This window comes from Mixophyes fleayi, chromosome 8 (assembly GCF_038048845.1).
Source record: "Mixophyes fleayi isolate aMixFle1 chromosome 8, aMixFle1.hap1, whole genome shotgun sequence".
Classification (NCBI taxonomy): domain Eukaryota; kingdom Metazoa; phylum Chordata; class Amphibia; order Anura; family Limnodynastidae; genus Mixophyes; species Mixophyes fleayi.
This window is the reverse complement of record NC_134409.1, coordinates 83,739,379-83,755,297: the sequence shown is the minus strand read 5'-3', so window position 1 is coordinate 83,755,297 and position 15,919 is coordinate 83,739,379. Positions and strand designations below refer to the sequence as shown.

General features: G+C 45.9%; 1 protein-coding gene across 1 annotated transcript in view; it reads left to right on the top strand.

Annotated features, from left to right (window-relative positions):
• ACO2 (aconitase 2) overlaps nt 1–15,919 on the top strand; it is a 57,561-nt gene that overhangs the window by 29,020 nt on the left and 12,622 nt on the right. The window contains exon 12 of the mRNA XM_075182817.1: nt 12,730–12,852. Coding sequence (XP_075038918.1) covers nt 12,730–12,852 — 123 coding nt within the window. The remainder of the gene's footprint in view (nt 1–12,729; nt 12,853–15,919) is intronic.

Below are 15,919 nucleotides of genomic sequence, written 5' to 3'. Positions count from 1 at the left end.
CAAGACAAAGCCATAAAAAAAAATACTTTTGTTTTATATTCAACATAAGCGATGTAAAGTTTTTATTTTCATTTTAATAAAAAAAAAAAAAAAAAAAAATCCCTTGGCAAGTGCAGATCAGTGACTAATCTAGTCTGTTGCTTAACCTATATGTTCACAGGAACATCTAGTGATATTTTTAATATGGCTTTCTGTTCACAGTCAACGGAACACTAATGGTGCTTGACACGAGCTGCACATGGATTAATGATCCTCATTTTAAAGCTGGGCACATCCTGTGATATGCCAGGCAGTTGATCCAAAAATGATTGGTCGAATTGAACTACCCTGTCGCCGCACTCTCGGGCAACCCTAAGATTGAGTGTATACACATTGTGGTATTTCTATAAAGTATGAACACCACACAGATATTTCTGTTCTGTACAATTTTTTATTTTATTTTTTTCCTTCTCATGTCGTGGTGTGGTTTTTTTATTTTTAGCTGCAGAGGGAGCTCACATTTGACATGAATGCCTATGTATTCATCCCTTTTTCTGGGCAGTACCTCTTTCAGAAGGATTCAAGATGAATAGCTCCTTTCTCATTCATCCACTCTGGGGGACACAGCTACAATGGAGTTGTATGAGGGTGCAGGAGTTGGCACTTAATCAGTTAAACTAAACTTGCTGCTGACTCCTCCTCTGTGTAACCCCTAATAGCCTCAGTGTAGTTTAAATGTCCAAGCAGTTGGGCTGTCTGAGTACTGTTCCAGTACTTGCTGCTTAGATTAGTGTAGTTTTCTTGTATTGTTTATTTCATTAAGAGCGAGGAGATATAAGTGCTGCCGGAAGGGTACCAGCTATGCAGCCAAGGTGGGAGGCGCCACTTAGAGGATCAGGACTTTCATCTCTGCCTTGCCCTAAATTTGAGGACTGTATTGAGAATATAGATGAGCACCTGCAGGTATTTGAGAGAACCTGCAGGCTACACGCTGTACCAAAAAAGGAATGGGTTAAGCATCTGGTGCCCACAATGCAAGGACGTGCAGTAAAGGTCTACCGTGGGGTGCCCACAGAGGACTGTGGGCTAATTAAGGAGTGTCCTTTTCACTATATCATAGTCCGCAGAGTCCCATCATCTGAAGTTCCGGGAACTTGCCAGGAACCTCTAAGCCACCCATGGGGAGTTTGTCAACCTGCAACGGAACCCTACCAGGAAGTGGGTGAGCAGAGCAGGTACCCAGACCGTGGAGGAGGTAATAGACTTGTTGTGCCAAGAGCAGTATCACAGACGGTGCGCACAGGAGGTGAAAGAATGGGTGCCGGAGAGGAGACCAGCCACCTTGGATGCCGCCACCCAGTTGGCGTATCAGTATGTAGCAGTGAGGTCACACTGGCAGAGGTGCCAGGTTAGCAGTCAACACCAAAGGACTGTACGATCAGGGGGACACACCTCTTATACTCGCCCCCAAAAGCAAGTACCTAACTCTTCGGTTACCATTCGCCAGCAACCGTTCTGTCCCTGGGAGTTATCAAAGACCACCGGAGCCCAGGCTGGAGAAGTTCTACAACTGTGGGAAAACTGGACATTTAAGGATGGACTGTCCCACAGCCCTAACACCCCAGACTCATGCCCCTAATCAGAGTCCTGGGGCCCGGCTGACTTGCTTAACTGGTGAAGGTGAGCCAGTGAAGACTGTTTTCACCCCTGCCAGCCCAACGGAGTGTGGTGTGTCTGAAGTTGAATCAGAGGAGAGAGTCACTTGTTTCTCCAAAAGACCCCCCAAAAACACGTGGAGGAACCTGCAGCCAGTCCAAGTGGGACCCCTGCAGGGTGAAGGACTGAGAGACTGACTTAGATGATGGTGAGGGCCGCAGAAAAGATGGCCCGCCTATGCTCGGCTGTCTTATATTGAAATTATTCTTCTGATTCCATCTGACCTGAGCACTGATACCTTCAATCAGTGGGACTGCAAATAAACATCACTTGCTTCAAAGACCTGCTTGTAACATAGTAACATAGTTGATGAGGTTGAAAAAAGACACCAGTCCATCAAATTCAACCTACTTTGGATCTCCTGCGATCCTGCACTTATATTTGAAATTAATCCAGAGTAAGCAACCGCCAATCTGTTTCAATTGTGAAAAATCCCCCCCAGACTCAATATTGCAGTCTTATTTTTACCCTATATCCACTACTATCCTTCATTTTAATTAACGGTCGTATCCCTAGATACACTTTTCCGCTAAAAATTTGTCTAACCCTTTCTTAAACATATCTATTGAATCTGCCATCACAACCTTCCCTGGCAATGAATTCCATATATTGACTGCCCTTACTGTAAAGAACCCCTTCCTTTGCTGGTTGTGAAATTTCCTCTCCTCTAACCTTAGGGGATGACCACGTGTCCTGTGTATGGTCCTTGGGGTAAAAAGTTCCCATGAAAGCTCTCTGTATTGACCCCTAATGTATTTGTACATAGTAATCATATCTCCCCTTAGACGCCTCTTTTCTAAAGTAGCAATGTCCTTGCCTTAAGTTTGCGATCTATGTACCTGAAATCATTCTTTAGGACACCCCTTCTTCCTCTAACTCAGTCGTTGGTGCCAACATGCACCAAAACCGCTGGGTCATTCCCAGCCCCTCCCAACAATCTGTCCACCCGATCCGCAATATGCCGAGCCCGAGCACCCGGGAGACAACACACTGTTCGGCATGCACGGTCCCGGTAACAGATTGCCCTATCTACCGTCCTAATAATTGAATCCCCTACCACCACAATCTGCCTGGGTACCTGAGTAACTTTGGTCCCCTCTATGCTGGAGAGACCATTCCCCTGGTAGCTAGAGGAAGCAGTTGTGAACATAGTCCATGCTGAAAATCCTGTGACTTACAGACTAGACCCAAAATATAATTCGTTCCCGGCTGTTTCTGAGGTTAGGACCCAGCATCCAACAATACTGCTCTGCCGCTACCCAGCAGCTCTGGCCAGTGTGATAGGTCAGGGGGGATCCATCCACAGCAACCCTGATCCATAGGAAGAGGTCGGGGGTACCGGCCTAGGTACACCAGTAATGGGGTACTCTCACAGTGTCAGTTACCCAGAAGAAACCCTGTACTTGATGCCGGTAAAGGAGTACAGGAGTGGCAGCACTTGTGTGCCCCTCCTGCTGCAGTGAGAGGGTGCGTTTGGGATGACTAAAGGGAACAGTGGCAAAGTAAGCCCAGCCGGTTCCCAGCAACAACAGACAAGGTGGTGGTCCATCGTGTCGGTTCCGTTTTGAGAAAATCAGTGAGGCTGTAAATCCTCTGATGTTTGGGTCGGATGCCCACTCAACGCTGCGACAGCCGCACGATTGCAGGCTGTCACAGTTCCTCCCGTCAGGTCCGTGCTGCCGCTGGCATAGAGTGCTGAGCCCTGTCAGTTGAGCCTCCATTAGTAGGAAGATACCAAGTCCCCTGAAACTGGATTGGATCTCTGCGGCCGGAAGGACAGGTCTAGAGGATCTGATCTGAGCACTTAGAGAGGTACTCTGAAAATCTGTTAGAGACCTGGAGGAAGCTTTTTATCAGTCTGTGTGGGGAGGTTTAATAGAGGCCCCCCCCCCCCACCCTTTCTACCTGTACTCGGCAGTGTAGTGTGAGGTCCTGACAGAGACTGGGGACGCTCTGTTGACAATCTGTTCAACTGTGGTTGACTCCCTCCCTCTGCAATTGACCATCCTTCAGCTAAGTCCCCTGAGGGGGTTTATTTAACTTTCCTCATATAGGAAATTGGTATTCTGTAGTGATGGTAGAGGAACCAGCATGGGTTTCCTCACTGGCACAGTCTGTCTGTTAATAAGCTGAGCTAACAGATACAAACTGAGACTGCGGTCATGGTGCTAGGTTCCCCTGCCGGGTCTGCCCCATCTACCTTGGCAGACAATGTGGCAGCTGTTTCACAGATAGCTAAGGGGGACATGTCCCAGACTGCTCCCATTCCCCATCAGTCTGGCCAAATGAAGCCAGTCTGGTCATCTTCCTAGGAAAAAGGCTCGTAACAGTACCCCCCCCCCCCCCTCTTGAGGAGGGGTCAAGGAACCCCGACATCGCAGTTTTCCAGGGAACCCAAGAACGTTCTTCTGGGCTGTTACCTCGCCAATGTTCAAGAAAATGGACTTGTCCCTGAACCCACTTAGAGTCGAGATTTTCTCTACAATAAATTCCTTGGAACCATGCAAATTAACTGGTCGAGGTCTGGGTTCTTCTTGAGTCACAAACTTAGAGGATAAGACCACAGGTTTCAGAAGGGAACAGTGGAACGTATTGGGTATTTTCAAGGAAGATGGAATCTTCAGCCTGAAAGCAACGGGATTGACTTTTTTTAATAGAAAAGGGTCCAATGAACCTAGGTCCCAACTTTTTGCAGGGTTGTTTAAGCCTAATATTCCGGGTGGACAGCCAGACTTTGTTTTCCACCTTAAGAGAACAGTTCTTGCGATGACTATTTGCAAAAAAATTTGGACCGAGCAGAGGCCTGAAGCAAGGCGGCATGGACTTTTTTCCAGATTCTTTTGAGACGAGAAGCTGTTTGGCGTACCCCAGGAGATCCAGAAGGTTTGATTGCAGCAAGAGAGTTAGACCTAGGATGAAGGCTGTAGTTACAAAAGAAAGGGGATGTGCGGGTGGAAGAATGGCAGGAGTTATTGTAGGCGAATTCGGCCCATGGGAGTAAGGACGACCAATTGTTATGGAATTTAGAAATGTAGAATCGAATAAACTGTTCCAATGATTGGTTGACTCTCTCTGTGCGTTTGTGGATGGTAAGCAGAGGACAGACTGACGTTGATGCCAAGGTGGTTACAGAAGGATCTCCAAAACTGAGCGATGAACTGAGAGCCCCGATCAGAGACAATATCTTCAAGCAACCCGTGGAGACGGAAAATATGGTGAGTTTGGGCGTTGGGTAGCCCTGCCAAAGCGATGAAATGAGCCATCTTACTAAAGCGATCGACCGCGACCCAGATAGTATTGTGACCGGATGACCAGGGTAAATCTACAACGAAATCCATAGATGGATAGATGTGACCAAGGTTTACTCGGAGTAGATAAAGACATGAGTTGACCTGATGGAGAATTTCTGGTGGTCTTAGTTCTAGCACAATCCTTACACGAGAGTACAAATTCTTTAACGTCAGTGGTCAAGGAAGGCCACCACACTGTGTGTAAAAGAATTTCAGTGGTCTTGAATACTCCAGGATGTCCGGCAGCTTTGTTGTCATGAGCCTCAGACAATACAGCACTCCTGAGATGGACCGGTACAAACAATTTACTTTACATCACTCTCACAGGGAGTGATGTTTTTGAAATTCTGGAGAACAGCACCCAAATCCTTGGTCAATCCAGAATGAATGGAGGATGGGGGCACAATAGGAAGCAGCGTAGTGAGAGGACACAAAGCTGCGAGAGAGAGCATCCGCTTTAACATTTTTTAAACCTGATCTGTAGGAAATAATAAAGTTGAAGCGGGTAAAGAACAAGGCCCAGCGTGCCTGTCTGGAGTTAAGACGTTTGGCAGATTCAATAAACGACAAATTTTTATGGTCTGTGAATACTGAGATGGTATGAACAGCACCCTCCAGCCAGTGTCGCCATTCCTCAAATGCCCATTTAATAGCCAAAAGTTCCCGGTTACCCACATCGTAATTTCTCTTTCGTGATGAACTACAGCCGTGTGCATACTTATCATCCTGAGAATCCTTCTGGGACAGGACCGCACCACTATCAGAGGCATCTACCTCGACAATAAACTGTAATTCAGGGTTAGGATGTCTTAATACTGGAGCGGAGGCAAAGGCAGACTCCAGAGCTTCAAAAGAGGCAATAGCATCAGAAGCCCAATTAGTAGCATCAGCCCATTTATGGGTTAGGGCCGTAAGAGGCGCTACAATGTCAGAGAAGGAATGACTAAATCTGTGGTAATTCGCAAAGCCCAAGAATCTTTGTAGAGCCTTCAGATTGGTTGGCCGTGCCCAATCTAGGACTGCTTGGACCTTGCTGGGATCCATGAAGAAACCCTCCGGGGAGATTATATATCCTAAGAACGAGACCTTTTGGACCTTGAATTCGCACTTCTCTAACTTGGCGAAGAGTTGATGTTGTCGAAGTTCAGTAAGATCCTGTTTCACATGGAGGCGGTGCTGTTTCATGGAAGAATAATATATCCGGATATCGTCCAGGTATACTACAACAAAGCACCCCAGGAATTCTCGTGGAACATCGTTAATTAAATCCTGGAAAACCGCAGGTGCGTTGCATAGACCAAAAGGCATGACAAGGTACTCATAGTGGCCTGAATGGTTATTGAATGCGGTCTTCTATTCATCTCCATTCTTAATGCGTATAAGGTTGTATGCACCTCGTAGATCAATCTTGGTGAATATTGAGCGCTCCTAAGTTGATCAAACAGGACCGATATGAGTGGAAGTGGGTAGGTATTCCTGATAGTGATCTTATTTAACCCACGAAAGTCAATACAGGGTCGAAAAGAGCCGTCCTTTTTAGCCACAGAGAAGAACCCGGCTCCTACCGGGGATTTGGAAGGCCTAATGAAACCTTTTTTCAGATTTTCTTTAATGTACTCCTCCATGGCCTGTGTTTTGGGAATCGAGAGGGAATACAGTCTCCCCTTAGGAAGTTTAGAATTGCACAATCGTGGTCACGATGAGGAGGTAACGTATCGGCTGCCTGCTTAGAGAATACATCTTGAAACTCTTGGTAGGGTGCCGGCAGCTGATCCAAAGAGACCTGGAGCAAACGAACAGGCGTAGCCAAACAGGAAGAAGAGCAAGATGGACTCCAGTGGATAATGTCTCCCTTGTTCCAATCAATGACCGGATTGTGGAGCTGTAGCCAAGGATGTCCCAGGATCACCGGAACGGAAGAGCACCTAATGAGGAAAAAAGTCAAGGCTTCAGAATGTAGCGCCCCCACGGTGAGTTGTAATAGTGGTGTCTGAGAACACACTTTCCCACCTGGAAGAGGACCTCCATCCAAACCACAGACAGTGATGGGTGATTCAAGCTTAATGATGGGTATACCCAAGGAATGAGCTAGGTCTAGATCCAGGAAGTTTCCAGCGGTGCCACTATCTAGGAAGGCAGAGACAGGAGCAGATTGTGCTCCAAAGGAGATAACCGCCGGAACCAGGAGTGCATTTTTGGAAGATGTGATTTGTAAGCCTAGACGAACCTCTTCCACCTTCTCTAGGCTTGCTCTTTTCCCGATTTGTCTGACTTGTTTGGGCAAGCACGAAGGAGGTGGCCCCTGTTTCCACAATACAGACAAAGCCTAAAGTACGTCTCCGGGTTTTTTCTTTGGAAGGGAGACGGTACGCACGCAGCTGCATTGGCTTTGCTGCTTCATAATGTACAGCAGGAGGAACAGAAAAAGAACTTGAGGGAAAAGAGGTGTCCTTCTCGGCCTTCCTTTCTTTGAATCTGCGGTCAATCTTGATGACCAACTGCATGAGATTCTCTAGTGTAGTTGGTACTGGATATTGCACCAGAGAATCTTTTATTTGTTCTGTCTGTGGACCAGCACCTGAACTCCGCGCAGTATTCCTCAGCCGTGCGGCAACCCTGTTTCAGGGCCCTGAGGTGTGTTTCAGCCGAGGCTACTCTATCGGGATCATCATACAGGAGTCCTAGGGCATCAAAGAACGCATCCACGGTTTGGAGAGGAGGACTTGTGGGTGCCAGGCTAAATGCCCAGGATTGCGGATCACCCTGCAGGAGGGAAATAACAATGCCAACCCTTTGGAGTTCCGATCCTGAAGACCGAGGCCTGAGGCGAAAATACACCTTGGAACCTTATTCCACAACTTTAAGGAAAGTTGTATCTCCGGAGAACCGATCCGGCAGATTCAATTTGGGTTCAACCGTACCGGATACGGGAGCTTGCTGGGCTTGTGAGGTTCTGGCTGATTCTTCATGCGCAGACAAACCTATGTGACAGACCCTGGACCATCTGAGACAATGTTTGAATTTGGCCTGCCAAGACCTGACAGGAGAAAGATTTGTTCCGCTTTCATCCATGGGAAGCGTTTCCTGGTTTCACTGGCCGGTTATAATGTTAGGAACCCCAGCAGCCAGCACCACAAAACCCGGAGTCTACTCCGAAAGTCTGGTTTTCACTGTTGCCCCTAGTAGTGGGGACAGACTTGGCTGCAGACAAACGGAGGGTCGTGAGAAGGGTACTGGCTGTGGAGAACCAGGAACGGAGAGTAATGGCAGACCGTTTTTCCCAGAGAACGGGCCAAAGGGTCAGGGTCACGAGCAGGTCAGCAGAATCTGTGGTACAGACCAAAAGATCAGGGACACAGGCAAGACAGCAAAATCCAGTAACAGGCAAGGGGTCATACACGGGTAATCAAAAATCCAAGGTAATACACCAGCTGAGGCACAGGAGCACTGAGCTATAACCGGCAGAGAGGCTAAGCCCTCCCTGCCTAATAAAGAACCACTGGCCAATGGGGAAGGAGAGGTGATCAGCCCTAGAGGCTGTCCTATTGGCCCCCACGCTAAGCGCGAGCGCGCGCCCGGCTGCACCTAATGCCGGGACGCAGCGCTATCTCTTACAGCGTCCCGACCGTTGCCTAGGAAGTGATGTCCCGGTCGTCATAGCGACGGCTGGGACGCGGAAGAGGGAGTTGTGGCGGCTGGGAACCGCCGCGGCTCGTAACACACTTTTTATTATTTTTTTTTCTGTCAGATTCAGAAGGGTCTACTGAAGAAGAGGGGGAAGTGGGTAAGAATTCAGATTCTTCCCATTTGGGAGATTGGGATGAGTCGGTGCAGAACTAGGGTATTCAGGATCTGGTTATGGCAGTACGTCAGACCCTGGAACTGGTAGACTCAGAGGAGCTGGGTCTGGTCTTTCGTAAGAGACCTAAGACGGTTTGTTTCCCTTCCTCGTGGAGCTCAGATAGCCGAGGCAGCATGAAAACAGCTGGATAAGAAGTTTTCCGTTCCTCGTAGGTTTGCTAATCTATATCCCTTACAGGAACAGGAAGCGGGGCGCTGGGAACAAGTACCCAGAGTGGACACGCCAGTAGCTTGGTTGGCTCGTCATACCATTTTGCAGGTGCAGAGTTCGGCTGTCCTTCAGGATCCCACGGACAGAAAAAAAGAGGGTTGTCTTAAGTCTCTTTTCTGCTGCGGGTTCATCATTCGATCCCATGTTTTCTTCGGCATGGGTTGCTAGGGTCATGGAATCCTGGGCTGGATTACAGGATTCAGAGCTACTTCCGTTAGCCGTACATTTAAAGGAAGCATCGAGTTATTTATATGAAGCAGCACAGAATGCGGCGTCCGTTTCTTCTGCGGTTTCAGCTGCGGCTATTTCTGCTAGGAGAATCCTCTGGTTAGGGCCTGGGACAGGGATCTGGAATAAAAAAAATTCCCTGGAAGTCCTGCCTTATTCCGGTTTGGTCCTTTTTGGACCAGAGTTGGATTCCATGATCAGTCAAGCCATAGGAGGAAGGAGTACTTCCCTACCAGTGAATTCGCCTAGAGGACAAGCTCCTAGGTTTAGTTCCTTTTGGGGAAACCCGGTTCACAAGGGTCAGTCTACCAGTAGAGGTAGATCCCAGGGTTCCCAGGGACAGGCTGTCAGAGGCAGGGGGTCTTATTTTAAGACACACCCAATCCTCAAATTTGGACAAACCCTCGCAATGATGGGGGTCCACCCTCTCCTCACAGTGACGGGGATAGGGGTCGTCTAAGTTTGTTTCAGGATCCGTGGGTTGCGACATCTTGAGACAATTGGGTTTGAGGAATTATGTCTAGGCGCTATATCTTGGATCTTTCAGGAACCACTCGTGTGTGTGTGTGTGTGTGTGTGTTTTGTTTTTGGTTTTTTTTTTCCTTCTCATGGTTCTTCTGTGAAATTCGGAAAGAAGACAGGTGATAATTGGTTCGATCACCTTTTTTTTCTTTCCACGGGAGTTATGTTATGTTCCAGAGTCTCTAAAGGGACAAGGTTTTTATTCCAAGCTCTTCTTGGTTCCAAAACCGGACAGGTCGTTTCGGCCGATTCTCAACCTAAAGCTCCTGAATCAGTTCCTCCTGGTGAGCAAGTTCTGGATGGAATCAGTTCATCAGTCATTCATCCAGGGTTTGGAACCTCTGGGGTTTTTTCCATCTAGATATCAAAGACGCTTATCTCCATGTTCCTATTTAGGAGGGACATCAGTCTCTTCTGCGTTTCATGATGGGAGGTTCCCACTTCCAATTTCGGGCCTTGCCCTTCGAACTTTCAACATTGCCCAGAATATTCACAAAAGATTATGGCAGTAATGGCTGCTCACTTGAGGAATCTGGGTGTGAACATCGTACCTTTTTATTTAGATTTGCTTCTCAAGGCACCATCTCGGCTAGCCCTAGAACAACAACTGGGTCTTACCATTCAGTCTTTGGGATAGTTTATAATCCAACTGTGTTGTTCCAAGTCTGTTAGTTCCTTCTCAGTGAATGATATTTCTTGGACTTCTCATGGACACCAAGTGTGAGCGTTTCCTTTCCGGAAATCAAAGTTTGTATGCTAAGGCAGTTGGTAAGGAGACTTCTGCATCATTCTCGTGCATCCATTCTTGGGCATGAAGCTCCTGGGACATATGGTGTCCACGTTCGTGGCGAGTTCCACTCTCTGAGATTCCAGTGGGACCTTCTGAGACAGTGGTCAGGGTCTCATCTTCATCTTGCTGCTCAACTAATGATCCTTACAGCAGAAGCTCGTCTCTCCTTTCTTTGGTGGATGGATCTGAGCCATTTAACAGCGGGCCGATACTTTGTTCCATGATACTGGACTTTGGTGAATACAGATGCCAGTCTTCAGGGTTGGGGAGCAGTTGTCCTCATTCTCCCTCTGCAGGGTCTGTGGACACGCAGGGACTTCCTCCGGCAAATCAACATTCTAGGGTTAAAGGTGATTCTTCTGGCCCTTCAGGCTCTGTTACAGGGAAGACCGGTGCGTCTCCAATCAGACAACGCTACTGTGGTAGCATTATATAAACTGACGGGGAGGAACAAAGACTGCAGAGGCCACGAAGGTGACAAACAGAATCTTCACCTGGGCCTAAGCCTTTGTTCCAGCCATCTCTGTGGTGTTCATTCTGGGGGTCAAAAATTGGGTGGCGGATTCCCTGAGCAGACATTCATTCATTCCTTCCCGAGGAGTGGTCCCTCCATCCTCGGGTTTTTCAGATGTTTGTTCAGAGATGGGGTCTGCCGGGTCTGGATTTGATGGCATCCAGGCACAATTGTCAAGTTCCCAGGTTTTGCTCCATAACCAGGGATCCCCGGGTGGTAGCAGTCGATATCTTGACAATGGACTGGGAATTCCATTTGGGATATCTTTCCACTGATTTCCATGATTCAGCGGGCTCTCAGATGGGTTTGTCTGGGAGTACTCCAGTAATCCTGGTGGCACCGAATTGGCCCAGACGAGTTTGGTACGCAAATGTTCTACAGATGGCGGACAGCCCGGTTTGGGCCCTTCCTCATCGTCCCAACCTGCTAAGACGGGGCCCGTTTTATCAGAATTCTCATTTACTAGCTTTAATGGCGTGGCTGTTGAGACCGGTCTCTGGAGATCCAAGGGCTTCTCGCAAAAAGTAGTCCAAACCTTGATGCGCAAACTTTCTTCGGTACGTATATAGCACAGATTGTGGCGAGCTTACATTAGATGGTGCAAATGGCATTCTTATAGAACGGACCTTTTCAAATTACCCTGTCTGTTGGCTATCTTACAGACAGGCTTGGAGGCAGGGCTTCCAAGTATCTACTCTCTTGGTATTCTTCCAACGTAGACTGGCAGTTCTACCGGATGTTCATACTTTTTTTTTTTTTTTTTTTTTTTTTTTTTTTCAGGGAATCTTATGGGTTCCGCTACCTTTTATGTTCCACCCATGGCTTCCTGAATTGAGACTTTTAACATGGAAGGTTTTGTGTCGTTTCTTTTTTTTTTTTTTTTGCTGCTGTCCAAAGTGTCTGTGTGCAGAGTTTCAGAGTGGGGTGCCTTGTCGCACAGGGCCCCATATCTAGTTTTTCACTAAGACAGGGCAGTCAGAAGGACGGTTCCTTTGTTCTTGCCAATAGTTGTCAGGTTTCCACATTAATCAAGATGTTATGGTTCTGGCTTTTAAAGGTGGTTCATCTTCCTCTGAGTCATCTTTTCCTGTATCCTTAGATTTCATTAGGGCGTTGCGAATTTCTGTGAAAAGAACAGTCTTCACACAGACCATTGCTCGTTGGATCAAGTCAATGATCAAGCAGGCTTATGTGAGCTCCCCTCCACTTGTTCTGTGGGGGCGTTTTGGGCCGCGCGCCATGGGGCTTCTGCGGATCGACTGTCGGGTGACCACCTGGTCCTCATCAGTTTAGTGTGTTTGTGTCGACTGTTTTGCAGACCACGCTATCAGAGAATTCAATCCCTTAGGGGGCTGCTTTGGTATGTCCCCATTGTAGCAATGTCCCCCAGCGTGGATGAATGAGAGTTATGTGCTTTAAATCTTTCTCTGAATCCATCTGGGGGACACGGCATTCCCTTCCTTTTGCTCTTCTGCTTTGTTGTTTTAATTGGTTGCTATTTTACTTTGGGGCTTTTGTATTACACTGAGAATAATGAAAGTTGCAGAGGATTTAACTTCTGATATGACATATTTTAAATGAATGTTTTCTGTAACTTTAACTTTTTTTTTATTTCAAGATAGTCACAGCATTATCGATTGCCGGTACCTTAAAATTCGACCCAGAAAAAGACACTCTCACTGGTGCTGATGGAAAGAAATTCAAATTGGTGCCACCAGATGCAGATGAGCTGCCAAAATCGGTGTGTATTTTACTATGTAACTGCTACCTTTTTTTTTTTTTTTTTTTTTTCCTTTATAATATTAACATATGTATATAAAACACAGCAGTATAACAATGAAAGTCCCCCAAAAAACTTTATATATACTTTTTGAGGTGTAGTGTGGGGGGGGAGGGCACACACATTCCATGCTACTCGCGTGACAAATGTGGGATTGATTTCCCCCTATAGACTCCCAAATATCTTGCTATTTGGCAGAATTTAATATGTACTTTTTTTTTTAATCCTCTTTATCAATGGTGATAGCTTGGCCTTTTTCCTAAAATGTTTCATGTAAGTCCGATTAATACCCTTTGGTTCCTTCACCTGCAGCACCTGGCTTTGTCACAATACCTGTTAAAGTTTGGAGCAGGGTTCTGGTCAAGTTTTTACCTTCCTTGGAGTAGGTTCATGGAATCTGCCAACACTTCTAGACCACAGAACAATCAGAATCTGGTAGCTTTTCAGTCCTGGGAGGGATTAGGCACTACATTTTCCTCCCAGTCTGAAGGTGATGTGGCAGCAAATTCTGACCCTGTTTTTTTTTTTTTCCATTTAATTATTATTATTATTTTTTTATGTAATGCACCAAACCTGATTGGAGGTTTCGGGTCTCAGGCAGGTCGCGCTGGCACTTGAGTGACTGCTTCCTTATCCCACAAAGCCAAATAATGGCATCTGTCATGTTTGCCCAATCCTAAATGAAGGGGGAAACCCTTGCTGAGGTTGCCACTCCCAGTCAACAAAAGGGACTGATACTTTTGAGAACATCTGATAAACTGGCTTGTCAGATAATGATGTGACTTGTTCCATTTTAGCATTAATTTGATCTGGTACTCCCTCGAGTGTAACCATACAAAAAGCCGCACAAACAGCACAGGGATCTTTGATAAAAAGGGGGCCCACTCTGTCCTTATTCTAACACCTCACCTAGCCAGGGAATTCTGGGGGGTTTTTTTGTTTTGTTTTTTAAGAGCTGTCATCAAGTGGATTGGGACCAGCGATATATCCAGGTTATTAACAAAGCTTAAACTTTTGAATTAAGCATCGTTCACAATGAGTTCCCGTGCTTTATAAACAAATATCAAAAATATGCAGCTATATTTAGAACGGCAATGTGTTTAAAGTCAAAGTATCGGTAATTTGTAAAAATCGCTTGTGACAGGATGGACCGCCTATGATACTGTTTTTGCTGGGAACCGGCTGGGCTTACTTTGCCACCGTCCCCTTTCGTTATTCCGAATACGCCCCTCCTGCTGCAGTAGGAGGAGCCTACTGCCACCACTGGAGAACTTTATAGCACCCAGAACCACGTTCCTGCTGGTTAACTGTCGCTGCTAGTGTACTCCCGTGCTGGTACACTTGGGCTGGTATCCCTGACCGCTTACTACGGATCAGGTTGCTGTAGATTGACTATCCCTGGCCTATCAGACTGGCAGAGCTACCCATTAGGTCACAGAATTACAGAAATATTGAAGTTGTCAAGCAGGGTCTTGAGCGAAATAAACAACACTCTCTGCTTCAAGTTTCTTTTTTTTGGTTTGTTTTTTTTCATACAGGTTTTAGAATCACAGGCTGTGTCTATCTTTAGAATCAGGATGCAACTTGTTTACCCAAACATAGATTTACATGCAATGCAAAGCTTACAATTACACTTATCTGTGATATCCTAAAACCTTGCTGTCATTTCCTACTTCTTGTTTTGAACACAGTGGGCATCTGACAGCAAGTCTAATTACCCCTTCCTTTCCCTAAGGGACCATCAAAAGATCTAGTTAACACAAGATTAGCATGGGTGCTTTCTTCCAACAGTTGCAGAATACACTGTTCCTCCAAAGAAAAGAATTCCCCAAGAAAAGTTGCAAAACCCCAAACAAGACATTTCCTTACACCAAGATACACAAAAGACTTACTAAACAAAGGCTTATTGTATCAGATATCTACATCAGAAATAATGCATTCCCTCTAGCAAGGTTAAAACAAACAAGTTTCTTTCCTGGTCTTAGAAATAAAGATTTCACTTACCAAAATATACACAATATCAAAAAATAAGTGCATTTGCAATTATATAAATAAGCGCCCTACACTTTTTCCTTCAAATAAATTTTATACCAGAAGTTACTTATAAGTGATCCAGTCACATCTGAAATAGCGCTATTTCTTTCCAGATTAAATAGCTTAGATTTCACATATGGATGCACATGCAGCGTGGATGTATGGAACTCAAAAGCAAACAAAGAAAACAAACATAGGGTAATATAGTCAAATATAACATACTACAACATACTAAGAGGAAAGTTCCACAAACCGGATAGACCCTTTTCCTGGTGTGTAGGAATAAACAAAATCCTCTTCAATAATTGACAAACACCAACAAATCCCTTAGGAATGCTGCTTACGAGATATACGCTAAGTATGAGCCTGTAGATTGAGGTACCTTAAGGAAAACATAATTTTCAAACATCCAGTTCTTCTGTTGTTCACAAGCGTTAACCACCAGGAGAGAAAACACACATAGTGTAAAACCTTTTATTAAAAAAAACCCCAAAAAGTCCCACATGACTCGACACAAAACACTGATGTCTGGTATGAGCATACAATAACAGACGTTAAAGCACATATCAGCCGGAGTAAGATGGAATTCCCGGGTATCCTCCATCCGAAAGGCCACCAGCTGCGAGTAGAGTATACACACTGCTAAACCAACCCTTTTCAATCCATAAAAGGATATTTCTCAAGCTCGCCTCGAGAAAGATCTTTTTATGGATTGAAATATGGATCCTCAAACATCCAGCTCCTACACACCAGGAAAAAGGTCTATCCCGTTTGTGGAACTTTCCTCTTAGTATGTTGTAGTTATATTTTGATTATATTACCCTATGTTTGTTTTCTTTGTTTGCTTTTGAGTTCCATACAGCCACGCTGCATGTGCATCCATATGTGAAATCTAGGCTCTTTAAACTGGGAAGAAATAGCGCTCTTTCAGGTATTTATGACTTTCTTTGATGTGAGAAGTTAGTGGTTCTTCTTTGTATCCCTAGGGCTGCTT